Source organism: Penicillium lagena (genome assembly GCF_028827675.1).
Source record: "Penicillium lagena strain IBT 129212 chromosome Unknown utg000006l_segment0_segment0, whole genome shotgun sequence".
NCBI classification, from domain to species: Eukaryota; Fungi; Ascomycota; class Eurotiomycetes; order Eurotiales; family Aspergillaceae; genus Penicillium; species Penicillium lagena.
This window is the reverse complement of record NW_026623227.1, coordinates 2,023,843-2,050,187: the sequence shown is the minus strand read 5'-3', so window position 1 is coordinate 2,050,187 and position 26,345 is coordinate 2,023,843. Positions and strand designations below refer to the sequence as shown.

The 26,345-nt window shown below is 54.1% G+C and overlaps 10 protein-coding genes across 10 annotated transcripts; 5 read left to right on the top strand and 5 right to left on the bottom strand.

Annotated features, from left to right (window-relative positions):
• Window positions 1–401: 401 nt before the first annotated feature.
• N7510_008958 (uncharacterized protein) lies at window positions 402–2,514 on the bottom strand (the record flags this gene model as incomplete). Its single annotated transcript, XM_056980883.1, has 5 exons — window positions 402–1,033; window positions 1,110–1,581; window positions 1,633–1,723; window positions 1,779–2,241; window positions 2,304–2,514. The coding sequence occupies 5 exons, from the start codon at window positions 2,512–2,514 to the stop codon at window positions 402–404; spliced, it is 1,869 nt and encodes a 622-aa protein (XP_056831092.1).
• Window positions 2,515–2,606: 92 nt separating this feature from the next.
• Window positions 2,607–3,383, top strand: N7510_008957 (spliceosome assembly protein PRP11; the record flags this gene model as incomplete). Its single annotated transcript, XM_056980882.1, has 2 exons — window positions 2,607–2,618; window positions 2,688–3,383. 2 exons carry the CDS (start codon window positions 2,607–2,609, stop codon window positions 3,381–3,383), a joined length of 708 nt encoding a protein of 235 aa, XP_056831091.1.
• Window positions 3,384–3,877: 494 nt separating this feature from the next.
• Window positions 3,878–5,983, bottom strand: N7510_008956 (serine/threonine protein kinase CBK1; the record flags this gene model as incomplete). Its single annotated transcript, XM_056980881.1, has 4 exons — window positions 3,878–4,190; window positions 4,241–4,717; window positions 4,769–5,272; window positions 5,331–5,983. 4 exons carry the CDS (start codon window positions 5,981–5,983, stop codon window positions 3,878–3,880), a joined length of 1,947 nt encoding a protein of 648 aa, XP_056831090.1.
• Window positions 5,984–6,848: 865 nt separating this feature from the next.
• Window positions 6,849–8,222, top strand: N7510_008955 (Tim22-complex subunit TIM54; the record flags this gene model as incomplete). Its single annotated transcript, XM_056980880.1, has 1 exon — window positions 6,849–8,222. One exon carries the CDS (start codon window positions 6,849–6,851, stop codon window positions 8,220–8,222), a length of 1,374 nt encoding a protein of 457 aa, XP_056831089.1.
• Window positions 8,223–8,768: 546 nt separating this feature from the next.
• N7510_008954 (uncharacterized protein) lies at window positions 8,769–14,526 on the bottom strand (the record flags this gene model as incomplete). Its single annotated transcript, XM_056980879.1, has 10 exons — window positions 8,769–9,223; window positions 9,287–11,257; window positions 11,323–11,514; window positions 11,965–12,447; window positions 12,504–12,835; window positions 13,356–13,692; window positions 13,759–13,905; window positions 13,955–14,056; window positions 14,110–14,172; window positions 14,238–14,526. The coding sequence occupies 10 exons, from the start codon at window positions 14,524–14,526 to the stop codon at window positions 8,769–8,771; spliced, it is 4,371 nt and encodes a 1,456-aa protein (XP_056831088.1).
• Window positions 14,527–15,138: 612 nt separating this feature from the next.
• Window positions 15,139–16,415, top strand: N7510_008953 (uncharacterized protein; the record flags this gene model as incomplete). Its single annotated transcript, XM_056980878.1, has 3 exons — window positions 15,139–15,254; window positions 15,344–15,656; window positions 15,738–16,415. 3 exons carry the CDS (start codon window positions 15,139–15,141, stop codon window positions 16,413–16,415), a joined length of 1,107 nt encoding a protein of 368 aa, XP_056831087.1.
• A 746-nt stretch (window positions 16,416–17,161) lies between these two features.
• Window positions 17,162–20,099, bottom strand: N7510_008952 (putative C6 transcription factor Prf; the record flags this gene model as incomplete). Its single annotated transcript, XM_056980877.1, has 7 exons — window positions 17,162–17,923; window positions 17,983–18,234; window positions 18,290–18,781; window positions 18,841–19,360; window positions 19,415–19,448; window positions 19,526–19,723; window positions 19,790–20,099. 7 exons carry the CDS (start codon window positions 20,097–20,099, stop codon window positions 17,162–17,164), a joined length of 2,568 nt encoding a protein of 855 aa, XP_056831086.1.
• A 537-nt stretch (window positions 20,100–20,636) lies between these two features.
• Window positions 20,637–21,907, bottom strand: N7510_008951 (mitochondrial 54S ribosomal protein uL2m; the record flags this gene model as incomplete). Its single annotated transcript, XM_056980876.1, has 2 exons — window positions 20,637–20,738; window positions 20,792–21,907. 2 exons carry the CDS (start codon window positions 21,905–21,907, stop codon window positions 20,637–20,639), a joined length of 1,218 nt encoding a protein of 405 aa, XP_056831085.1.
• A 1,100-nt stretch (window positions 21,908–23,007) lies between these two features.
• On the top strand, window positions 23,008–24,432 carry N7510_008950 (B-type cyclin nimE; the record flags this gene model as incomplete). The annotated part of the gene is made up of 1 exon (XM_056980875.1): window positions 23,008–24,432. One exon carries the CDS (start codon window positions 23,008–23,010, stop codon window positions 24,430–24,432), a length of 1,425 nt encoding a protein of 474 aa, XP_056831084.1.
• Window positions 24,433–25,350: 918 nt separating this feature from the next.
• Window positions 25,351–26,303, top strand: N7510_008949 (HIT family protein; the record flags this gene model as incomplete). Its single annotated transcript, XM_056980874.1, has 3 exons — window positions 25,351–25,662; window positions 25,794–25,887; window positions 26,044–26,303. Coding segments are annotated over 3 exons (666 nt in total), but the record flags the coding sequence as incomplete, so codon positions are not given.
• Window positions 26,304–26,345: the final 42 nt, after the last annotated feature.

The window sequence follows — 26,345 nt, the reverse complement described above, 5'->3', positions numbered from 1 at the left end:
CAAAACCCAAAACAAAACAGCATCATCATGGTCCAGGCGTTGCGTTTCGACGATTTCATGTTCTACCGGGGGTTTTACCAGGGACTGGGCAGCGACAACGTGAGCGACTACGGACGGCGTTTCCGGCCTTTTTTCCCTTCTTCTACCCGTGCTCTTCTTGTCCGTGTACATTTTCTTTTCTTCTCTTTCTCTTCTGGATGGGATTTCATACCCGCTTTGGCCTGTCTTCAGGCAATTTGGCAAGCTTTTATTTTTTGCAATAGTTAGACAGACGATATCAAAGTGCTCCAAAAAAAAAACAGTTCAGATACGTTGGCACCCTTTATTTGTAGAGTTGGTTCAGTTATATATAATACATTATCTATAGACAAAGCTCACATGAATGATCATAGACCGGCCAATTACACCTCAACCCGGACCTTGATCTCCCCCATTCCCATTCCCACACCCCCCTGGACCAAGAATCCGACATCCCGCGTGGAATCCACGAGTTCTACCTCCCGCCTAACGAACCGGCCTGTATCCTGAGGCGTTTCCTCAGCCTCGACTCCGTCCTCGCTACTCTCGTCCCAGTCCCCAGCGTCGCCGTTCCCACCATTCCCATCCCCATATACGGGATCCCATTCATCTGTCTCCCAGATCAGTCGAAAGCTATACGGCCGGAGTCCGAAGAGTCGGGAGACAAGGGCTTTGATCTGGTACGTATCGAACGAGGAGGGGATCTCCTTGATGCGGATATCTGGGAGGATCGACGGGGCAGTCTCGGATCTGTTATCATCACCTTTCTTCTCTGTCGAAGACACAGCAGCAGCAGCAGTAGTAGAAGAAGATGATAATGAGGGCAGATAAAACGCCATCTTAACAAGTCTAGCAGCAACAGACCGCGGATGAATGATCCTGCCACTCGAAGAATCAGAAACCGTCGCGCGCAGGACACGCGGTTCGCCATATTGATCACAGAGAACAGCATAGCGAGGATGCGTCGCGAGAATAGCCTGCTCCTCGTCTGCGGGGGTAGCGGAGAGTTCCCTGGCTATGAGGGAGAGGTAGTACATCTCCGCGTTTGCACGGTCGGTTGCTTTGATAGGGCTATAGTTTAGGGTGGTCACGGATGGCGGGAGGCGAGACAGTGTTAGCATGAATGCCTCGTCGACGGTCATTGGTTTTGCAGAGGAAGACGGGGCTAGCGAGGGTGGGAGAGGTGATTGTTCGTAAAGTGGATTGCCTGAGAGGCGGAGGGTTGTTAGGCCCGGAAAGAGGGTTGGGAGGGTGTTGATGAATGTCCAGGTTGGGATGTTGTTGCGGGAGAGGTCGACGGAGCGGAGGGTCGATGGGAAGTGGAAGGAGGGGGGGTTGAAGTGTGTCCTGGATGGCGCTGATGTTGTTTCCGCGGAGAGAGAGGCGTTGGAGATTGGGGAGGGAGGTTAGATGGTGTAGGGTGGACAGCGAGGTGAAATCGTTGTGTTCTAGTATCAGGGTGGTGATGGTGCTGGAGGGAAGAGGTCGAGTTATCTCTACCAGTTCGTTGGCTGATACTGTGAGTGACATAAGTGCCGGGAATCGGGATGTCAATGCCGCAATCTATGATGACTTGGTCAGAAAGAGCGGATATATTTGGTCTTGACCACCTACCTCGTCCCACGTCAGGAGCGTGTCCTCCAGATGTAGCTCGGTGATTCCCTCAAAATTGAACCCTTCTTCCAGCGGCTGAAGTCGATTGCCACTGTGTATTCAAGTCAGTTTGACATCGAAAAAGAGAAGAGATGGGGAAAACATACCTTAACCTCAACCTCTTCAACTGTTTCAACGAATCGCAAATCTGCCACACATCGCGCCACCGACTCAGCAAACTCCGACTAAGATCCAGCTCGATGATTTTCGGACACGTCTGCATGATCTCCCGACAAGCCTTCTCAACCAGTGACTCATCGGGCTCGTAGGAGGGAAGCACTCCGACCACGCACATGCCATCCAGCAAGACGATGCGCAGCTCCGCCAGCTCGGCGAGCTGTTTCCGGATCTTGTCGAAGCCGACCTCTTCCACGACCTTGCCGCTAATCTCAATGGCATTCTTTTGCCCTGCATCACCCTCATCATCACCCTTTGCTGCTGCGTGAGGAGCAAGTTCCCGCTCGAACTCGGACGCATACTTGTCTCGCAGAGCCTCGACGAAGCCCCGCGGCGGGTCTGATGGCCTGGACGGGCGCACAAAGGACCCGGCTGTGGAGTGGCGGCTCTTGCCTGGGAATGAACCTTGTAAGAAAGAGCTTCGGTTCCTAGATTATGGAGGGTTCGACTCTTACAGGTGAAATAACGGGTGCCCTTATGCTCGCCTGCATGCTTGCCCCGGGTGGGATCGTCCCATTCGACACCTAGCCAGTCGCCGGCGGTGCCTTCGACGGTGCCGACGTAGCGGATAGTGCAGCGATGGCCATCGAATGACCTGCGCTGACCGACCGACATGTTGACCAGCTGTTTGTCGATATATAGAGTTGACTCTCGCATCGGATTCATGGTTGAGCGCAGACTCCTTACATAAGCCATTCCGACCACTTCTTCAGCGGCGACTTTCTCTTCTCTGCTTCTCTTCGGTCAGCAACAACGAGATGGATTACCAGGTATGTCCTTATTCCTCTGTCTCAAAATATCCCGTTTAATCTCTACAGTATCACTAACCCATTTTCCAGAACCGCGCAGGCTCCAAATTCGGCGGCGGCGGCGTTGCCTCCCATTCCGCCTCCAATGCCGACCGACGCGAGCGACTACGCAAGCTCGCCCTGGAATCAATCGACCTAGACAAAGACCCATACTTCTTCAAAAACCACGTCGGAAGCTTCGAGTGCCGACTATGTCTAACAGTGCACCAAAACGACGGGTCCTACCTGGCGCACACGCAGGGCCGGAAGCACCAAACGAACCTAGCCCGTCGCGCAGCGCGCGAGCAGCGCGAAGGAAAAGGGCAAGACCCCTCGTCTATCCCCGGCGCGATGGGCGTGCAGGTCAAGAAGCAGATGATCAAGATCGGGCGGCCGGGATACAAAATCACCAAAATCCGGGATCCGTTGACGCGGCAGATGGGTCTGCTCTTCCAGTTGCAGTATCAGGAGATCACGCCCGGTGTGCAGCCCCGCGTGCGGTTTATGTCGGCGTTTGAGCAGAAAGTCGAGGATCCGGATAAGAACTTTCAGTACCTCGTTGTTGCGGCGGAGCCGTATCAGACCTGTGGGTTTAAGTTGCAGGCGAGGGAGATTGATCGTCGCGAGGGGAGGTATTGGACCTGGTTCGATGAGGACAGTAAGGAGTTTTGGGTGCAGATTATGTTCAAGACCGAGCGCGAGGAGAGATTTAGTGGTGTGCCTGGTCTGGCGCCGATGCGCTCTTGATCTTTGCTTTGCTTGCTTTCGGCATGGGAAATTGGGAACCGGCGCTTTCTTGTGGTCTTCTTGTTTATACAATACCTAGCGATGGGCTTTTATCGAAATCGAGGAGAGTTTACAACACTCATCTTTTATGCTGTAGTACTGCTGATGGTACAATCCACCGACTACAAGATTCTACATGATGGGAATAAGCTGTCACCGAATGCTTTTATTGTGCTCAAAGATCCCGCGGTAACGATGCAGACTCAAATTGAGATACAACGAGGGTCAAATCCCTCCTAAGGCATGACAAGAGGTGAAGTGATTGAAAAGATCGTCTCACGCGAAAGATGCAGGACGTTAGATATCAAAAGGTGAAAACCAAAGATGGCGCTTCGGAGGTCATGATCAGTGAAAACAATATCGCGCTTGGAATGCTGGAAGACACTTCGTAGAGAGATCTGATGATAAACGAGAGCGAGCCCTGCCCACCCTTTCTTTCCAAGTGATGCATGCATTTAGCTCCCCTGGAACGCATTGAACGCCTTGTATGTGTACCCAATGAACGGCAGGCTCATCTCGGCCTCCTGCGCCTCCGGCATGGCGCGCGCCTGGGCGCGGTGAATGGCGCTGGTGTCCTCCTGGGGAATCTCGTCGATGGGGAAGTACGACACGTCGATGTTGGAGCTGAGTCGCGGCTCGAAGGGCGCGCGGATTTTCCGCAGCTGCTCCCACACGACACCGCGGAAGAAGGGGTGGTTCTTGATCTGCGTCGCGCCGCCATGCTGGCCACCTTCGCTGCCGATACGGTGCTCGGGATCGCATAAGAAACTAAATCCAGTCAGTTGTGTTGACAGTAGTTTAGACGGTGGGGGTCCTACCTCCGGATCAACGACTCCGATTCACGAGACAGGACGAGCTCCTCCGGGAAGTAAAGGCATTCTCTCCAGTTGACGATCTTCCGGTAGGTGTCGGTGGTATCCTCGGCACAGAACGGAGGCCAGCCCACCAGACACTCGAACATGATGGCACCCACAGACCACCAATCGCACAGGTAGGTGTAACCCTGGCCGTTGAAGATCTCCGGCGCAATGTAGTCGGGGGTTCCGACTGTCGAGTACGCCATAGCACGACGTGATTTCCGCCACGTGTTAATCTGTCCACGGTTCGACACGGTCAGGTTAATGGCATCGTTGAAATAGCCCGAGTTACGGTTCCGGTCCTTTGATGTCGAGTTCTTAAGCAGATTCTGGTAGTATGCGTTATCGTGAGTCTTCTTGCCTCCCGTCGAGAGACCAAAGTCGGTGAGCTTGACGTGTCCGCCACGGTCAAGGAGAATGTTGTCGGGTTTAATGTCACTGGGGAAGAGTTATCAGTTTTGAGCCAAAATGATGCAGAAAGGTGCTAACCGATGAAGGAAGCCAAGCTTGTGGACAGCTTCTATTGCCATCACCACCTCGGCCATGTAAAAGCGCGTGATGTCCTCAGAGAAAATTTCATACTTGATGAGCATGGTCATCAAGTCACCACCAGGCAAGAACTCCATCAGCAGATAGAGGTAGGCAGAGTCCTGGAACGAGGCATGCAGCTTCACCAGCCATGGGTTGTCCTTGGAGTCGGCCAGAATGTCACGCTCGGCACGGACGTGGGCCAGCTGGTCCTTCTTAAACATCTCTGTCTTTATGAGAGACTTGAGGGCATAAATCTTTCCATCGGTCTTGCGCTGCACCAGCTTGACCTCACCGAAAGCACCCTTGCCAATGATCTTGATGGTTTGGAAATTTTGCGGGGTCTCCTTGGTCCGCAGGAACCGCAGGAAGTCTGATTCCCGCTTGGCGATTGTATCAGCATCCTGGCTCTTTTTCTCGACAGGCACATTGGGTTCGCGAAGAGTCTTATCAAGATCCACCGACCTATAACAGACCAAAAATTGTCAGACACTACTCACACATGTGAAGGACTGATACTTACCGCATGTTGCGATCACGGGCCCGCTCGATGTTCTCATGAAAGAATACTGTCACTAGTTCCTTTGCAGCCTTGCCCCGCTTGTGAACATTCTCCGAGTATCGCTCCGGCAAACGCTGCAAGTCCTCGTTCTCAGCTGGTGGCCGGGGGCTGCGAGGCACCGGCGGGACAAGGTGTGCGGGCTGCTGGCCCTGGGCCTGGCCAGGAGAGCCGGCAGTGCGAGGGCGGGCAGGCGAGCCCGCCCGGTTGAAGAAGCCACCTCGGTTGGCGTTGAGGTCTTGGTTGGAAAATTGCTGGACCAGGCCATTGGTGCCATCATTAGGGCTGGAGTAGCCCATGCGAGACTGGTAGGCGGGTTGGGGCGATTGCAGTTGCTGGGCATGCTGCTGCTGGGCATACTGCTGCTGTTGGGCGTACTGCTGCTGCTGCTGGGGAGGAAAGGGGTTGGTCATGAAGTAGCCTGGAGCATAGGCAGGGTTGGAGGGGTCGACATAGTCCTGGGCCCCCTGAGTCTGGTAGATCGGCTGGGGAAAGGCGGATGGGGTGGTGGGATAGGCGCGGCTGTTGGGCCCCGCGTAGTTGTTGTTGCGGTCGTAGCCAAAGTTGAGGTTCAGCCGGTTGTTGTTTTGGTTGTTGTTGGGATTGTTAGGATCCATGATGGAAGCCAGGAAAGAGAGGGAAGGGAAAAGGGGAGGGGAGAGGGTAGAAGGAAGAAGAAAAAGAAGCGATGATTGACTCCTGAGCCACCGCTCCTTTTGCTCCCCGCCCCGCCGCCCGAGACAAACTCTAGCAACAACGGAGTAAGTATATGATGACCACCATAGCCTCTATACTTTTCTTGTCTATGGTTCTAATGTATACTCCTCAATAAATTAAATCTACCTAGTCATATCGTCTGCCATCCATTCGAACCCTCCCATCTTCCTTTCGACTCACCCCTCCTCAAGGGCAACATTCTGAGACCGGGAAATCAAGGGGGAGGGGCATGAGACTGGAGGTTGACCAACAGTTGTGCTAGTCACATTGCGAAACAGACTGCTTAGCTAGAGCACAGTTCCTGTTATTCTGTGTAGTCACTTTATTCACCATGGCGAGCAAGCACCAGTGGGTTATACTATAAGGCTATCATCCAAGACCACACAATGGCAGACTATCATATATACCTAGGCCTGCACCGATCTCGTCTCTCATATCATACTCCATAAAATCTAAATATCAACTTCTGCTTGTGCATTCATTCATCCACGATATATGATACTTTTCTGTTGATCCGATATCACATGACCTGCGGATCAACCTGCTCCCGTCGGCATCCTGAACTTTTTCCTTCCAGCTGCTCGGCCCAAGTACACTCTCCAGCTCAAACACCCAGGATGGCAGAATCCTCCAGTTCTGCAGCTGGCCCCAGCCAGCCAGCAGCACCCCCAAAGCCGGGCAATCCAGCTTTCAGGATGATGGGTACGTTGCGACCCAAACATTACTTAAGAGAAAAACCGCTAATCGAAGTGAATCTCGACAGGAATGCCCAATTTCCGCCTCCGCCTCCCCTCCCGCAACTGGATGATCTTCTTCACCATCACGGGCTCCTTCGCAGGCACCCTGATCTACGACCGCCGGGAGAAGCGCCGCGCGCAGCAGAAATGGTGCGAGCTCGTGGCCCATCTCGCCAAGGAGCCCTTGCCCGTTGAGCAGATGCGCCGCAAGCTGACGGTGTACCTGGCTGCACCGCCCGGGGACGGTCTGCGGATTGCGCGGGACCATTTTAAAGAATACGTCAAGCCCGTTCTTGTGGCTGCGGCGTTGGACTATACCGTTGTCGAGGGAAGACGGGAGGGTGATGTGCGAGCTTCCACTGCGGAAAATATAAGGAAGCTGCGGCGCAGGAATGGAGAGTCGAGTTCGGTTGTCGAGGAGGTCGGCGTTGAGCAGGTTGTTGCTGAGACGAGGAAGAGTATCGGCATTGAGGATGAGCCGGGTCCCAAGGGCGACCTGGTTATCGGGCGACATACCTGGAAGGAATATGTTCGGGGACTTCATGAGGGCTGGCTAGGCCCGTTGGATCCTCCGCTACCTCCGGCTGCACCAGAAGAGGTCCCGACTCCTGACGCTTATGCGTTGGAGGGCGCAGATGGCACCAGCGCGGACGACAAGCCCCCAACAACTGAGCAAGAAAAACCAGACACCGAAAAGGAAGAGAAACCCTCCAAGTCCGCCGGTCCCACAGCTGCATACATCTCACCCGCCGACTACTCAATCGCCAGCCTCCCGCCCACCCTCCCCCAGTCCTTCGACAGCTCCATCCCCGTGCCATTCCCCCACATCCTCGGCTTCCTCAACACCCCCAAGCGGATGTACCGCTACCTGACACAACGCTACCTCGCCGAGGACATCGGCCGCGAAGTAGCCGGGATCGTGCTCGCGACCAGCGCACGCCCCTACCACAACGATGCATCCAGCGCAGAGTCTAACTGGAGCGATAGCGCCAGCAGCGACCCGACATCTTCTTCCGACAGCAACAATCACAACAGCAGCACATTCACCGACCTCGCACCCCGCACAGCTGAGCAGCAAACTACCCTCAAGGAAGCCGAGACGGAATGGCACAAGTCCGTGCACAAGGAGAGTTCATTCGAACAGGCGGAGCGCGAGTGGCTCGACGACGTCGTTCTGGACCCTCGCATTTCCTCGCGCATGCAGCGCGCCGTGCTCTCTATTGACGACGAGGCTCGCTCGCGGCGCATTGCGAGCCAAGAGGAGTATATCCTCGGCGAGGAGCGGCCTGCTCCTGTGCCCTTCTGGCAGCGCATGTGGATTAAGTACGGGTATGGGGAGGATGAGGAGACGCTTAAGCGGAAGCCGATCTTGGGTAATATTGACGGAGAGGATGTGGAGTAAGCATTCGGCCCTTTTGTGACAATATATAGACGGTGGACGGACGGGTTGGTTGGGGGTTGTTGGTTTTCCCCTTTGGCATATCCGGATGGTCCTCCTCTCTCTCTCTACTCGGTTGTGTATATTATTTTCTGTGATATTAGAGGCGCTTGTTATTGAAATGTATATGACCGAGTCTCTACATTGAATCCTGCGTTGATACTGTAGTGGCTACGGAGTGCATTTCTCTACAGCAACTACAAGATCCAAGTGAACCCATAAATACTGGTACATTTCATGTCTGTTCTCTCTTACTAGGTACTTCCACAGAGACAAAGCCATATAGCCATATATGATCTTCCCCGTCGCTCGTCTCCTACATGATTTTCTTTCTCTCTCGCTTGACACCACCGTTCCTCTACCTCGATACTCACTCTGCCACCTAGGTAACCAACGCCCGCACCGGGAAACCTCCGCCAGACACGCATGACTGGCTATATATGGTTTGCCGAGCGGCAGGTAATCGTATGGGAATAATGTGGTCAGGTCTCAAACAAGCCGGAGACCGGTTTACTCCAGCCGAAAGACAGAAGACTCGGGCCACTTCTTGCTCGCCTTCTGTGCATACGCCGCCTTATCGCTGTCCCACTTATTTAGCAAGTCCAGCGCAGCAACAGCTTCGTCGATGGAGATGCCCGGCAGATCGAGGGTAGAGAGCAGGTCTTGCTCGCACTGGGCCTTGGATGCCGGGTTGAGGATCTGGCGGCCGTCCAGGGCGGCTTGCACGTGCGCAGCGCTGCCCTTGTTGGATGAAAGGAAGGACTCATTCCATTGCTCAAGCTTCTGGGATTTCGGGAGCAGTTTGTCGAACTGGGCGTTGACGACCTCGGCGACTTGCGAAGGGAGGGGTTCCGAGAGGCTGTCTAGGGCCTTGCGGAAGCGCAGAAGTTGGAGGTGGAGAGTTGGGTTGGAGGGGTCAATGGCGTGCGCGGCTGAGAGGCATTTCACCGCGAGAAGGTGCTTGTCTGGAAATGATGTGTCAATTTATGTCAATAATCAAGGGGAAGGGGGGCTCGTTCAAAACTTACTTCTCCGGAGGTAGACCTCGAAGCCGAGACACTGCGCCTCGATATTCTGGGAGCTGAGCTCCAGCAATGGGGTCAGGAACTTCATAACATCCTTCAGCGGCTCCTGGGTCTGGACCAGAGTGTTGCCGAGCGGGTCTTGGTCCTCTTTCTTCACCTCGCCGTCAGCACCCTTAGCGGTAGCCGAGGCGGCTTTCCGGGCCTCGCGCTTGTCAGCCTCGATTTTCTCCAGGCGCTGTTGCTCCTTCTTGGCCTTCTTCAGGGCCTTCTTCCGTTCTGATTCATCGGTGGCATCAAGCCCATTGGATCCACTCGGGATGGGCCCATGAGCAAGATCCGGCTGGTCGTGGAGGAGCAGATACGCCTTCACGGCAGACAGGGCCATCCTTGCATAAAATGGGTGCTCACGCAGACGGTCTTCCCAGCGCACCATGTCCACGTAGGCCCGGATCATACCCTTGCGCAGGGAAAAGCTGTGGAAGTCGAACTGGTCTTCTTGCCATGTCTCGAAGATGTTGTAGACAGAGTGGAAACGCTTGAGCGCGAGGCCCAGCTTCTTCTGTCGCAGGAACGCCTCTCCGTCCTCGGTCAGGAACCACACGCACTGCATTTCGTGAAGATCGCCCAGCGCGCCCCCGACGGTCTCGTTGCGCGTGAACTTGCTCATGTTGTCCAGCCCCTTGTCGTTTTCGTTGTTGCGGAGCTGGTACTTGGCTGCCTTGGAATTGATATACCGGTCCCTGTCGTCCAACAGCCTGGCCTTCTCCATTTCCTCTGCTGCCTTCTCTGGATTACCATAGTGTTTCCAGATGCGCGCCTTGGTCATTTGATATTCCACGGCCTTTGGCGAGAGTTCAATGGCCTTGTCGACGTACTCCATTGCTTTGGGCAGATCGCGACTGAGGTGGTAGTTGTAGTGTTGAGCCAGGAAATAATAGCTTGAGGAAATAAACTCGTTGCTGTCACCATTCGCTTTTGCGGAGCCATTGGACTGAGGGGCCTTGCCGGAGACATATCCCTCCACCAGCGTCGGCACCATGTCGCGCTTAGATGGGTTGGTGTAGAGGTGCTTGATGTTTGCGAAGAGCGATGGGACGCCCTTCTTGAGCATGCGCTGCATGTATGCATCAGCCGCCTGCTTGAACTCCTCGCCTTCCAAGAAGTCCAGAGGGATGCGCCGAGCAGCGTCACCGCGAGGGTACTTCTCCACCCACTCGTCGTAGAGGGCCTTTAATGCCTTGTGGTCGTCCTCCGAGATCCCCTTGGCCTTGATCAAGCCATTGTAATAAATAGAGTTCTCCGCGTTTCGTTCCAGAAGAGCAGTGTATGCTGCCTCTGCCTCCGCCTTGCGGTCTAGCCGCAGGAGGTAGTCCGCCTTCATCTCCATGACCGCAAGCACATCGGTACACCGGTAGCCGACCGCCTCAAGGTGTTCCAAAGCCTTCTCGAGGTCCCCAGACTCAGCAATGATTGTGTTCTTGTACAGAATCGCCTCGGAGTTCTCCATGTCGGCGATCGGCTGCGTCTCTTTGAGGGTGTCCTCATAGGTTGTCAAAACTTTCTGGGCCTCCTCCAGGTCTCCGGCCAAGTGGTGCGCAATGGCCAACGCGGTCCAATTCTGGCGGAAGCCAGGGCGAGCCTGCAGCATGGTGCTGCGGCTCTGAATGTATCCCTGGTAATCGCGCATCTGCATCTGGAGCAGGGCCAGGTCGCGCTGGATGGGCTGGGACTCGGGCTCGAGGCGCAGGGCAAATCGGTAGGCCTTGATAGCCTCCTCGTAGTTCTTCTCGGCGCGGTATAGCAAGCCGTAGACGTGCCAGGTGATATGCGACTTCATGTCGTTGCGCAGGGCCTCCTTGGCCAGGGCGAAGGCCTCCTCCGGCTGGCCCAGATGGCTCATAATCAGGGCCTTCATTGCCTGCGTGTCTCCATGCTTGGGGTTCTTCTTCAGAACCTGTTCGGCCGCTTTCATGCCTGTTTTGCAAGGGACGGAGGTGTGAGTGATTCGGGTCGGGGAGCGGCGGGAGGGAGCGACGTACCTTTCTTGTACTGCTTCATCTCGAAGTTGCGGACCACCTGCCGAAACAGGGACGCATCCTTGGAGTTCAATGGTTGCGGCATGGTGGGCGATGGGCGGAAGTTGAGTTGTGCGAGGAAGAAGACGAGGTTGGCTGTGTGTGGGGGGAAGAAGGACTTCTGCCGCTTGGCGCCGATAAGATAGGTGGACTCGACTATAGGGATTCTCGTATTACTATGTATGCAGGAACTCGAGGTGGTGGACACGAGTGGAATGAAATTGTAATAAAATGATTGATTGTTGTATCTCGAACAGATATACTGGAATTGGAGATGCTGAGGCCATAAAGAAGGGATAGTGTCTACCTAAGTTAGGGCTGGTGTATAGACTCAGGCGGTCCAGTCAACCCAGTCATCTAATAATACCTCTGGGAAGAACAATTGAATACAAGAATGAGAAGAAAGGGGACTCTCGTTATCCCAAACTCCAAACAATCAAACAACAATCCACACGGACTACCTGAATACACGAACAACACAAATCCAAAGAGCCAGTACAAAAAAACAAGAAGAGTGAGCAAGTGTAAGAGCAAATGTCACCCGATCATTTCATCCCTTCTGCTTCGGATGCTTATTCTTCGGGCCATTCAAGTAAGCCCGGTTACCGGCTGCATCGTACGACCATCGGCCATGGTTGTTCGGGTTGGCGACAAACCCTTCAGGGACGATGGGTTCCAGAAACTCGAGGGTCACCTGCGGCACATTTGCAGGCTTCAGGGGAGGCATGTGAGCGAGGATCTGTGGGGCCGTCGGAGTTCTTGTCCACGCCCAGCACAAGGGGTAGGGCAGGGGATAATAGGGAGATCCCAGGTTCAACGGTTCAATGTCATGGTCCGGACTCGTAGTGACAGGAGCCAGAACCGGGGTCAAACGGCTCGGCGGGGTCGGGGGCTTGACTTCAGGGCTGCTCATCTGGCGCTTCTTGGAGCGACACTCCTCAGGATTCTCCTCGGCAGCCCGTTTCTTGCCCTTTTCGTTGTCATCGATGCCAACCGCAGTGATGCTGGTGCGAGAAGAATGGATTGTATTCCCCGAGTGGCAGAGGCTGGGGGATGTGCTGCCGTTCCTAGCCGGCACATATCCACTTCCTAAAGTCGAAGTCAGTCTAAACTCGATGCTATGCAGTTCGGGAGTTGTTGCATACCATAGTCTCCAAGATCGCCGGCCTCAAACGTACGCGATCGCGGAAGACCATCCTCATCGAACTGCTTCGGATCGATATCGTGCAGAATACTAGAACCGGCAGCCGAAGGTCCACTGTTCTCCCCGGTTTTGGGGTTATAATAGTCGAGAAGATGGGCGCCAGACAGATAAGTGCCATCATCGGCCTCGAACCAGTTGTCGCCATCGATGAACTTGTCGAAGTCCTCCAAATATGCCGATTCGAATGATCCCATCTCCGCAGGAGACTTGAGGTTCATGCTGAGAGTATCCATGAGATTTGGACGTATATGTGAACCGTTGAAGAACATGGAGCTGGTGAAAATGATGGAAAAGACAGTATATACCAGAAAGAGTGAAATTAATCCAAATGCGGACCTCTTCCTGGATGGACTTCCTGAAGGGCGAAAGGAGGGTTTCGAAAATGAGAATGCGTCAGAGAGCAACGAGCGAGATGAAGGAGAATAGAAGGGGTTAAAGTCTGATGATGAGAGCAATGAAGGTGATAAAGGAGAGAAGAGAAAGGGCGCGTGCAGTCTGGGGCGACCCAACTTTACGCTGTCGATGGAGGAAGGCGCAGTTGAATAATGGGGATTTCAACTGTCAACCACGGAAGCACCGACAAACTCCCAACAGACAGACTGGCGATTCTCCTGGTCCGACTGGAGAGCCAAAACAGACCAACCGTCCCTTCCTTCCACCACGGTTTTACCCGGCGTCCACGCAGAAAGAACGACCCAGGATGCAGTAGAACCAGGTTTCGTGGCATGTCTGCCGACGCCCAATCCAGGCATGGAGTCAGTCCCGAAATCCCATGAAATTTGGATCAACTTACAGCAGAGTATGGAACAGTTGGATGGCCCAGTTGTTCGATATCAAGCCATGCCATTTTAGGCAAACCAGGTCAGACGGTTGGGAGGATTCATGGTCTGGCACGCTGTATCGACAGAGGTAAGGGTCCACGGTATCATCCGCGGAGACTCGGGGGGATTGCAGTTGAACCATGGCAATCCACTCCGCCAGAGAACCGCATTTCTCCTGGATCTCCTCCTCTGCCGTGCTTTCTGACAATATGCTGCCCTGTAAGTTGGGCGTGAGAACACGCCGCTGCTCACTGCGGAACGGTGCGCAGTCCAGCCACTGTGGCTGCAATTTGTGGATGGGCTTCGTATCTGCTTCATTACCAGTATCAGCCGACATCCCGGGAAAATGAAGTCACATCGGAAGGTATATCGCACCCTCTTTCTGACTTGACAGTGAGCCTTCTAAATCACAAAAAAGCCAGGCCAGGGACTGATTCAGGACGTTCTTGAATGCCCACACGATTCTCTCAAAGCCTTGCTTGCCATGAAGCATGGAGGGCAACCGCAGATTTAGCTCCACCACTATTCAAATTAGCTGCAGTCCGAGATACGATGTTTTGTTGGGACATACAGTATCTTTCTTTTCCATGTTTCCTGCCACCACTGCGACATGGTTTGCCGGACAGCCCCGTCTGCTCGAAAATCTCTCTACCAAGCTCGATTTGGAGAGTGCCTGGTTTGAATTAGTCGTGAAGATACATTCCATACGACCCAAGGCGCACACACCCTTTTTTAGCATAAACACGGTCTCTGATCCGGACCGGCCCTCGGAGATCATGAGAATATTTCCTGGACAGAATATGAGATTCGGTGTTTTGTAGATGGCAGATCTTGGGCATGGTCTCCACACATACCGGCTTTGATATAGGCGTTGAAGAAGTCGTGCTCCAGTAAGGCCGATGGCGGCATAAACACCCGCGCATACTGGGGATTGGCAATGCGGGTATCCAGCGCCGCCTGTACGCTCGCGTATGCTTCTGCTGGAAGGATGGCCTCCACCGTATGCGCGAAGGAATGGTTGTGAATAGTCGAGAAGGGGGATTTCGTGCTTGGGATCTGCTTGGGATCGACCCAGGCCGGGAGTTGAGTGACTGTGGTGAAGCACTTCTCCCGCCGTGACGCGTCGTCTTCGATATCGAACATGGCGTGCAGGAGAGACGGACGGTCCTGTGTATGCTTGGTGGTGGCGTAGGAGGAATATTTTTCTTCAATTGACGTGCGATTAAGCTCGGCCGCTTATCAGCGCGATGATCTCCAGATCTTGACCAGACCCTTCGGTCGGCCCAGATCGATGACTAGAAGTGATGCAAGTCAAACCCCAAGTTCGCGGTCATGCTGAGGCATCTATTTTGTGGCATTGGTGAGTGGGCAAGGATTGTGGACATACAACAGTGCGGTGTAGGGACGAAGGTAAGTTGCCCAGATGTGTTTACGCTCTGTTGATAACTGGGAGTAGAATAACAGCAGGATACGAAGATATCCGATTCAAGTCCTCTAACTAACTAACACACATAACAAATTTAGTTCCGTGAATAAAAATCTCCATCTGCCAAATACTATGTTTCTGCCTCAGGCATCACGATTCTTCTCTTCTCCGCCCTCACCTCCGCCGATTGTCTCTTCTCCAACTCCCACGCGAGCAAGCTCCTAGAGCTCGACTACTACCATTCAGTGGCCCTCCTCCCAGAGCATACGGATGCGCCTGCCCCGCGCCGCCATTTGCCTTAGCAGCGACACCCCCAGCAGAAGCCGGTGATGGCGCCCGCACCGCGCCGTGACCTCCTCCCCAAAGAGCTCTTCGCCTTTTCCTTCGGCAAGCTCAAGACTCAGAACTACCATGATCCGGCAACGCGCGCGCCGGGAACTCACACGTAAGCCTTTGAAACTACCCTGTCTACCCCCGCTTCCCGCTTCCCCAAGTCGAGCTTGCTTGCATATTGACCGAGCGTTCCTCAAATAGCATCCGCACCCTCGCATGGAATCCCACCGGCCAATTAATCGCCACAGGCTCCGTGGACCGTACCCTACGAATCTGGAACCCGGAGCGGCCCAATGTGCGCTACTCGACTGACCTGCGCGGCCACACGGCCGGCGTCGAGAAGGTCGTCTTCAATCCCGTGCGAGATGCAGAGCTAGCAAGTTGCTCGACGGATGGGACGGTGCGGATTTGGGACGTGCGCTCTAAGACGTGCGTGAGCCGGCTTGATATCGGCGGCGAGCCGTTTACGCTTTCGTGGTCGCCGGATGGGACTACTATTATCGCTGGGAGGAAGGTGGGTGACTGGCCATTTGATTCTTGTCCGACCCAACGACAGAGGAACTATGAACTGACGGCTAACTATTGATGTCTCCAGGATGATATCCTCGTCCCTATATCCGTCACATCTCCCTCCACACCCAACCTCCTATCCAATGGCATCTCAACCTCTCCCCCTACCTCCAAATCCAACGCATCAACCTACACAGCCCTCGAACCGCGCCCACAAACCGTCCAAACGAACGCCACGACATTCTCGCACCACGTCAGCACCCCCTCCTCCCCAGACCTGCACTTCTTCGCCACAACGGGCGACGGCACGGTCAAGATAATCTCCTACCCATCCTTCAACGTGCTACACACCCTAAACGCACACACATCCGCCTGCTCAGCCGTCTCCCTCTCCCCGCTGGGCCGCTACCTCGCCATAGGAGGCAGCGACGCACTGATCTCGCTCTGGGACACCACGGACTGGATCTGTCGACGGACATTGTCTAGCGAGAACGGCGGCGCAATCCGTAATGTCAGCTGGAGCTTTGATGGACGGTTTATCTGTGGCGCGTGGGATGAGCTTGGGTGTGGTGGTCATGGGCTGGAGATCTTCCATGCTGAGTCGGGGGATAGCGTCTATACTGTTCCCACTTCGGGGAATATCAATGCAGGCATCCCTGCTGTGGCGTGGCACCCGTCGCGCTACTGGTTGGCCTATTCGACTACGGCGGATGGGCCGGGGAGTGGGTTGAAAATTGTCGGTGCGGCGGGAGGTGGACTTTAAATCGATGGATTGGTTGGAGTGATTCTGCAGTGTAATGATAGATGCCAATTGTTTCTAACGAATGATATTTTATCGGATACGGTTCACGATGAGAGAAGAAGGCTGTTATTTCATTGCAATTTTTGATTATGTAGATGTAGATGTAGATGTAGTAAATCATTAACCAGCATATCAACAGGGAAAACATCCATTCCTCGTCAACAAGACGAGAAGATATGAACATCAAAACACCAAAAAGGAAAAACACCATCCGGTCATGTGTCATCACCCATCATTTTGCGCCGTGCCAATAACCTAACCTCACTGCGCCGATTCCGCAGGAGTTGAGTGGAGATATTTTGTTTCCAAACGAGCGCCATGGTTTCCGAATTAATGTATTATCAACAGAGTATCATTGCCCGGAATAACAAGAGGTCGGGAGATAAGGAGAAGAGGGTAGAGAGGGAGTGTTGCCCGGGATCACTTGGCACCCGTAGGTGGAATATGTGACGGGCTGTAGGGTTGTGGTGATAGCTTCAGACGCGGACCAATCCCGGCCGGCGGATTCGGCGGGTATCAGTCATAATCAGTCATAATCAGTCATACTCAGTCATACGGGATCTCGGTGGCAGGGTCGGTTGTATGACTGTTCGTGTTCCAAGAGACGAGACGGGACGAGCCCACCGATCTCGAGGTAGTTAGTCGACGTTCGGGAAAGACAGCTCTGGTCAGCCTTGTTTAGGCCATGACCATCCATCTGGGCAGGCTCACGTCGACCGCCAGTTTTCCCATCCGGAGGAATGGTCAGGTCCAGTCCCATTGAGGATATTCGCCCACTGGGCCTCGGTCAGAACCGTGCCAAAGTCCAAATTACTGTCTCCGTCCGCATCGGGATTTGGGGGCATGTTCCATCCAGAGGGCATGCTGAATGCACTAGCTACCCCCGAGGAGCCCATCGAGCCTTCTGTGGTGCCTGGATACATTTGGCCGGCCAACGGATTCAGATTATTAGGAACCTGGGAAGAAGACTCGGTGCCTGTCGGCGAGATATGTACGGAGTTCGACGTGTCTGAGGACGTAGTAGTGGGACCCTGGCTGGCGTAGTTTGAATTCAACTTTTGTTGCTTCTTGCCTGGGGAGTTGCTCTCGGTGCCGGTCATTGAGTAGGAGGTATTGGAGGAGGAATTCATTGTCGAGGGCGTGGGATGGTCGGACGGGGGGTTGTTCTTATCGCTCGATCCAAAGTCTGGTGAAAGGTCGACGTCCATGTCCAAGATCATGCCAGTCGCGAAATCTGGGCCCGGTTGAGTGACCCGAGGGAACACCCGCCTTACCTCGTGGGCGCGTTCCTCCGGATGCAAGGACATGGAGTCTTTGTGGCGGCTGGGAAGCGAAGTTGACATGCCATTATGTGCAGGATGTTGGCTGGTGGTGGGATGCGATCCCTCCTGCTGAAAGTCGGGTTGCGTGGGCTGGTCTGGGACGAATGTGCCAGGGAAAGGGCCCGCACTGTCACTACAAAAAGATTGCTAAACGGCAAAATGTCAGCGTCTTTTAGTAATTGGGTAGAAACGCCCAGGAGACTTACCATTATCTGCGCAGCATGTTTGGCGCTCTCCGCGAACCTAGGATTCACGGCTCGGATCCCAGTACCTTCAAGATCAACATCCAATTGAACAAGGAAGGACTCGGTCAAAGGGTTCTTCGACTTCATTGCGTTGAGTGCACCAACCACAAATTGTAGCGACGACTGGACCGTCGAATCGTCTGGCCGGGATTTGAGATATTGCACGAAAACACGCGCCGATATGTATAGACAAAACGACATAAATGGATTCAACTGGCAATTATCAGCGTGGGTTATTTCTTGTGTATGTGGCAAAAGCAAAACTTACATTCGTCAAGTCCATATGGCTGATCATCTTCATGGTACTCGATATCTGATTGGCAGCCACAAGACATCTCCGCTTACTTTCGGTAATGATCTGGTTGGGCATCTTATTCTTCTCGGCCTTGAAAATCGCCGCCTGATGAAGACAGATGGTCGACGTGTGAATGCTCATGTTGGCAAAGATGACATTGACATCCTCCATGCCAGATGGGAGTCGCAGATGATCGGGCAAGGACAATGCGATATGAAGGAGAATATTATCATGGCTGCGATGGCGCTTCCAAAACTCTCCATTCAGATCATGGTCGTTGTCTTGTGGGCTGGGGCGATGGATATGGAGGAAGTTCTTCCCAAAGAGACTGGCCAACACCACCACGCATCCGAACGGCGATAGCGTGGTGACTCCCTCGCCTGCCAGGATATCGGCAAGGCGAAGTGTTCGCTGGGGTTTGCTCTTGACAAAGGACTCCTCGGAGGCAGGCAAGTTCGTCATGATCTGCCATCTGCTGTCAGCCATCACTCAAAAAAATAAAATACATCAGACTCAAGACTTACGTCTTGCTCATCGATGAGCATGGGCCAGCCGGTACCAATACTTGCATAGCGGTCAGTGCAAAAGGCCATCCAGAATGTTCTTCTGCGTTCTTCGCGATCTGTCCAGTCTCGAGGTGGCAGTATAGTCTGTTTAACATCGAGACTTTCGCCATCCAGCCGGTTCAACCCCATCATAAGTGCTAGCCGCGCAGCCTTGCCGACACTCAGCCATGCTCGCGGGAAGTAAATCATGCGGAATTCATATGTGCCGATAAGGATCCACGTCTGACAGTGCCTCACACTGACCACGTTCTCCCCGAAGCCCTTCATCTCATCCATATCGGCATACTTGCGCGCTCGGTTGTAGAAGTGGACGTGTAGGAAATGATATTTGTCACTGACAGACGCCGCATGACACCACATCATGTATCGCAGACAGATCGGTGGCCGCATATGCGGCGCGAGGTTTAATGCCGCATAGTATCGAGGCCGGTGGATGATAGGGAGTATCGGGTGAACCTTCTCAAAGTAGATATAATCCCTGGAAAGACATTAGATCGGTTGTTTGGCGGGGTCTAGTATTCAGGCCACATACAACTCATCAATCACGTCCTGCGTGGGCAGCGGCTCTTCCAGACCCAAGCTGATCAGGTCCCACGAAGGGTCATCGGGTATGCTCTGTTGTGAAGGGGGAAAAACATCTGACCCGGCTGCGATGTGGAGGCCGCATTCGAGGTGGGCATCGATCCATCCATCTCCCCTGCCAGTCCCGAGATATCAGGCAAGGATATAAAAGAATCCTCATTGAGGGGCGCAGTGAATGCATTGTCATGAGGCTGCGGCACCGGCAAGGCTCGCTGGGTGGTGTCGGGATCCTGGCCTTTCAGGAGGGTCTCAACCTGAGCTGTAGAGATGACGAGAATGATTAGAAATGACCTTGTCTGACAAGCTGTCGCCCGGAATCTCGTACCTAATCGTGCCTCCAGCTGCTTGACATACCCCCGCTTCGGACCACTCTTTTTGCGCGCTTCGTCGTAGGCGCACTCGTGGCCCAGTCGCGAGCAGGTTCCGCAGCTTGGTCGCTTACCATCGCATCGCAGTTTTCTTCTGCGACAGACGACACAGGCGATGCGCTTGGAGCGGGGACCGGTGTTGCTGTCGCCGTAGTTGGCGGCATCCGCCGGGGCGGCGTGATCAGCCATCGACGCTGACTGGGAGAAGGTGACAGATGAGTACTCGGAAGGGTCAACGGCGAACAGGGAGGATGTCGGGTCTGCCATGGCGGGCAGAAGGGGGCGAAGATGTGGGCGCTGGCCGGAGTGATGAGGTCGACGACGGCAGGCTTATCGGTGGGGAGGAACCAGGAAGAAGATCAGCGAGGTTCATGGGATCCTGGTCCATCCAGATAAGGGTGGTGGCAGCGGAGAATGAGAATGAATAATATCACGAGAGGTGGCGTAGTTAGTAAACGGTGAGATAGAGACCCAGTTGGAGTTTCTTAGTCAATGTTCAGGTAAGGCTGGGCTGTCCGCCTTTGATGGTTGTACAGCAGGGTCTGCCATCCTCGACCCCCTATTAACTGAAGATTATTCTTCCGGCCAGTTTGCAATCGGTGGAGAAACTTCCATCGTGTTCTTCAACAATAATAATACGAACACGCACCACACCGTTGCCTGGAGGCTTGGCAGATCGACATGGTCGATCTAACCGAATACGGAGTGCAGTATGCTACAGTGGTGAACTACTAGACAGGAGTGAACTATACCAATAAAGGATCCAAAATAAGGGAGAAAGAGAGTACAGTATAATACAGATATCTAGTTATATCCACGACGACGTTTGCCTTGGTTGCGAGGCCGGGCATGCACCACCGCCTTGTTGATCTTCCACTTCGGGCGAGTTTTGTAGCCGGATTTGGTCTACCAACAGTCAGTCAAAGAATCAAATCCCATACAATGGGGACAACACATACCGGAATACCCCAAGGGCTCTTAGGATCCACATTACCCTTGGACTTGCCACGACCACCACCGTGAGGATGGTCCATCGCGTTCATGGCCAGACCACGAACGGTGGGACGGATGTTGAGCCAGCGCGAGCGGCCTGCCTTGCCAATCTGAGTGTAGTGGTAGTTCGGGTTGCTAGCGACGCCAATGGTGGCACAGCAGTCCTTGTGAATAAGACGAGACTCGCCGCTCTGGAGGCGGATGGTGATGTGAGTGGCCAGACGCTCCTGTCGTTGCCGTTCTCGCTGCGACAGGGGTTTCTTCTCAGCCTCAGCCTCCTCGGGTGCCATCGCCCAGTTCTGCTGCTGCTGCTGCTGCTGTTGTTGAGATTGATCCCCCTTGGCGACGACGGTGGCATGGGTCCCCGCGCTCCGACACAGCTGACCCCCTTTCCCTGGCCGCAGGCCAACATTGAAAATCAAAGTGCCCACGGGAATCATATGGAGGGGGAGACAATTTCCTCTCCAGGCGGTCCGGGCTGCCAGCACACCAGGATCCACGGTGCCACCCATGCTCTTCCAGAGATCTTCCGGGATACCGGACATGTAGCTCTGCACCACGTCGCCCGCGCGCATTCCGTCTGCGGCGATGATGTAGCTCACTTGCTCGGTCTTTTGATTACGGACCAGGGCAATATGCGCCGTCCGGCCGGGGTCATACTCAATGCGCTCCACGAGGTGAGGCCCCGGTGCCATGCGCAAGAAATCGACCGTTCGTATCCGACGTTTGTGACCACCGCCCCGATGGCGAACGGTGATTCTGCCCGAGTTGTTCCGGCCACCTTTGGCGTGGCCGCGCTTGGGGAAGGTCAGCTTGTGGTGAGGGCGGCCTTTCCACAGGTGATCATTGATCGGTCGCCGCAGATGTCGCACACCGGGTGTGCGAGGGGTGTATTTGCGAATCAGAACGCCCGAGTCACCGCGAGTTGGTGGAGGAGCGAATGCGGCCGATTGATCGAAGCTCGGTGTGGCCGGGACGCTCTCTTTGGACTCGACGACGTGGGCGTAGCCGCGAGCGGGAATAGAGGGTAGACTCCTGAACGGCAGCCGAAGACTCCGCAGAGCCAGTCGGGGCTGCAGCATAGTGGTGTAGGTCCGGACGTGAACTGCAATTGACGAACGCACCCGTCGGTGTTGACCCTGATGATGAATGGCAGCAAAAAGTTCAGGACTGAGCCACAGTCACGTGTGTCAGCCACCACCGCCTGTGGCTCTTGTTTGGGTCACCTGACTTTGGCTCTGTTGCCCGGCAACGCCATTGTTGATCGGGTGCACGATCGCGCTGCGCGTATCCATTACGGCACAGAACCTCATACCGCACGTAAGGGTAACGACCACGCCCCGGCATCATTATTGCTGGCATCACGACCATAGGCTCATATCGGTGCACGAGTAGAATAGATATCCAAATTGAAACAGAAATCATCGTCCGCACTGTTTAAATTCCCCCAATTCGTGATTCGGTCGTGTTGTACGCGAGTCTGTACTGGGTGGGCCTCTCGGTCCTGTTTTCCACGCTAAGCCCAGTCTCCCCCCAAACACCTCTCTCTCTCGCCTTCTCGCTTCCCACTCCATCAACATCGTTTTCAAGCTTCCCTCCCTCTCTCCTTCCCTTCCACTTCTTCTTATCTCGTGTTGTCCCTGTGGCTCCGGACTCGACGCGTGTCTCTCTTACTCTTCTCTCCCACAAAATCCCGCTTCTCACGCGCCATTCGGCCTACCAGATCGAGCTCTTCGCGGGTCTTGTCATCGTCAACATCACCGTGTATGTATTGTTGGCGTTAGCCAGTCATACCATCTTCAGCCACTCCAAACGCACTACTCGACACCCTACATTGTAGGTCCGTCGGATTGAACTGCATTTTCACGCGTGGTACGTGCACCTCGACCGTCTCGTCTCTGTGGTGGTCTCTGTGGTATTTGGTCCCCACCGGCCCGTCGACCGGAATGCTGATGAGACTCTCTCCCCGTAGGACAAGAATCATTATATTCCGGTCCCTTTCCTTCTTCCCCCTACGCGTCCTCGTCTCTTCTTTTCTCCTTGGAGTCCAACACAATGCCCCAGGTAAGTCACCCCTCTCTGTCTCGTGTGGGACAACCCACTTTTCACCCATGCAATTTTTTCCTCTTTCCTCTCCCTTCACAACACAACACCCACTGTTATCTGCCCCCAACTAACCCCAATGCAGGCCCGTAGCCTCCGCACCCGAGGCACGATGAATGAGAACGATGAAAACGGGCCTTCGACGCGTCTGACGCGGGCCAAGTCGGCTGCTCTCACTGACAGTGGCGCCACCAAGAAGCCCCTGCAGACCAAGCGGGCGGCCACAACCAACGCCAATGGGCCCCAACGTCGAGCGATGGCTCTCAAGGACGTGAGCAACGTCAACAAGGGTGATGATGCGGAGACCAAGGTTGGAAAGAAGGGCGCTGTCAAGCCTGGCTTGACCTCCAAGGCGACCACTCAGACGGGAGCGGTTCAGAAGCTCAGCCGTACCAACTCGTCACGAGCGGGGCCTCGAGACAATGTTGCCAAGAAGACTACCTCATCCGACATCAAGCGTTCAGGGAGCGGACCCGGTGCCATTGGGAGCACAAAGAAGCGGCCCTCGAGCCAAAAGTCGATCCCGGAGGAACCTGCGCTGGCTGACGAGCCTCCCCGCAAGAAGCTTGACAGCAAGATCCCCCGCGCCCGGGATGAAGAGGTTGTTACAGAGAGCATCGCGTTGGCCCCTGGCGTGATCGACCTGGATACTGAGGACCTGGACGACCCCTTGATGGTTGCTGAATACGTGGTTGAGATCTTTGATTACCTGAAGGACCTCGAGCTGCGGACACTGCCCAATCCCGACTACATCGAGCACCAACCTGACCTGGAATGGAAGATGCGTGGTATCCTGGTTGACTGGCTGATTGAGGTCCACACGCGTTTCCGTCTGCTCCCCGAAACCCTGTTCCTGGCGGTCAACATAATCGACCGTTTCCTGTCGGCCGAGGTGGTGGCTCTGGACCGCCTGCAGCTCGTCGGCGTGACGGCCATGTTCATTGCCTCCAAGTACGAGGAGGTCCTTTCTCCCCACGTTGCCAACTTCAGCCACGTCGCCGATGAGACCTTTTCGGACAAGGAGATCCTGGATGCGGAGCGCCACATCCTGGCAACCCTGCAGTATAACATGAGCTTCCCCAACCCCATGAACTTCCTGCGTCGGATTTCCAAGGCCGACAACTACGACATCCAGACTCGGACTCTGGGCAAGTACCTCATGGAGATCAGCCTTCTCGACCACCGGTTCATGGCCTATCCGCAAAGCCAGATCTCTGGCGCCGCCATGTACCTGGCGCGTCTTATTCTGGAGCGTGGACCCTGGGACGAAACATTGGCCCATTACTCCGGGTACACAGAGGAGGAAATCGACCCTGTCTTCCGCTTGATGGTCGACTATCTCCACCGTCCTGTCTGCCACGAGGCCTTCTTCAAGAAGTATGCCAGCAAGAAATTCCTGAAGGGTGAGTATCCTCTGGTCCCCTCTTTGGTCATAACTAACGCGTCTCGCAGCTTCAATCCTCACGCGTCAATGGGCCAAAAAGTATCACCACTTGTACATTGACAGCTCCCTCTCCGAACCGTACAATTCCATCAAGGACAGCGAACAGTAACGATGCCATTTACGAATGTGATGCTAGCCCTGTCTCTCCGCGATGCTGTCTTTTCACGATATCACCACCCGGCGCTCGCGACATACCCCGAGCAGGGAACCCGTGTTCCTACATATTGTTGGCATTTCATTGTTGCTGGTATCCAGTACCTTCTGCATATTCTTACGATGACTTGATTGAATTTGTGCGCGGTCGCATTTTTTTTTCTTCTTCTGTCCAAGGGGGGTGTTCGGCGCTCAGCCCTACGTGAACGGGGTTTTCTTTTCTGCTTTTCTGTCTTGTGTCTGCATGGGGCGTCTGTGTCTCGCCAGCCCTGATACCTTTTTTTAACTTTCACTTCGTCATTCCTGTTGCGTATGACTGGCGTCGGACTTGTGTTTTCTGTTCGGTTGTTTTCAGGTCGGAATCTTATCTCGTTGCCGCCGTCGAACGTGTGACCTACATGCCTCTGTTTTGGACAATTTTGACCTCTGGTTGGAGCATCGCAGGGCTCATGTGTGTTTGGATTCTTGGAGGAGAGAAAGGGAACAAAACTGTTGGGTTCAAGAGGTTCATATTGGATGTTTCATCTTTCGGGCTCCCCCTTGTGTGGTGTCTCTGGCGGAACAGGCAGGGCCAGCAGTAATGCGTGTTGGGGAGATTCAGTCTTTTGTTTTTGAGTTTTTTATTACTTTCATAGTCGGCTGCGCTGGATTTGAGTGTTTGGCGTAGCTTTGGATACAATTGGGTCTTCACTTCTATCTGTCTTGGTTTGAGTCCATCGTATACTCGTCTGTAGTGCTTGTAGTAGAGGTGTAGTGATTTAGCCGAGGCTCTCCCCATCACCTCCCAACAACGACCAACCTGCAACATACTCGGTCAGCTATAGAATAAACTCCCCCCGACAACGCCTATCTTCTACATCAACTCTCTGTATAACAACGACCATGACCTCCCCATCATGTCCCTTCTGCACAATCGCATCCTCCACCCCACCCATTTCTCCCACCACCGCAGCAGCAGAACCAACACAGCCGAGCACAGCCAGTCCAGTCCCAGCACCAACAACCCACCTGATTCTCTCGACAGAACATGTCCTCGCCTTTCTGGACATCATGCCCCTGACACGCGGCCACGTGCTCGTCACCCCGAGACGGCACTATGAGATGCTGGGCGATGTGAGCGTTGCTGTCGGCCAGGAGGTATGTATAGCTACCGAATCTCACAGATGATCCTGATCTGAGTTGTCTTCTGGGATGGTTGTTGTTCTTGTTTTGCTGTGCCGTCAGAAGACAGAAGAACCTAGTTGCTGATCTGGTCTTGTTCTGTCTAGATGGGGAAATGGCTTCCTATCTTGTCGAGGGTTGTCACCCGGACTGTCTTGGGAGAAGATGCAGAGAAGCATTGGAATGTTGTTCAGAATAACGGTACGTTTTTTATTTAAGTCTATCAGATCATCTGGAGTACATATGAGATGCATACCCTTTTGTTTTCATGCAACACCGAACACCTTATATCATTGGAAGAGATAGATACCACACATCCCTCAATCAGGCTAACACACAATCAATCAATCCAACCAGGCGCCCGCGCCGCCCAACAAGTCCCGCACGTGCATTTCCACATCATCCCTCGTCCCGCCGCGGAGGGTGCTTGGAATCCACGACTGAAACCGAGTTACGCCATGTTTGGCCGCGGCCAGAGAGATGATCTCGATGATGACGAGGGGGCCACTCTGGCGAGTGAGATGAGGGCTGAGCTTGCGCGCGAAGTGCAGAGGGTCTTTGAGGAAGAAGGGGTGGATTTGGATCTGGATGATATGAAGGAGAGAGGGAAGTTGTGAGTTTTGTCTTTTGTCTTTGTCTTTCTTCCTGTGATTGCGACC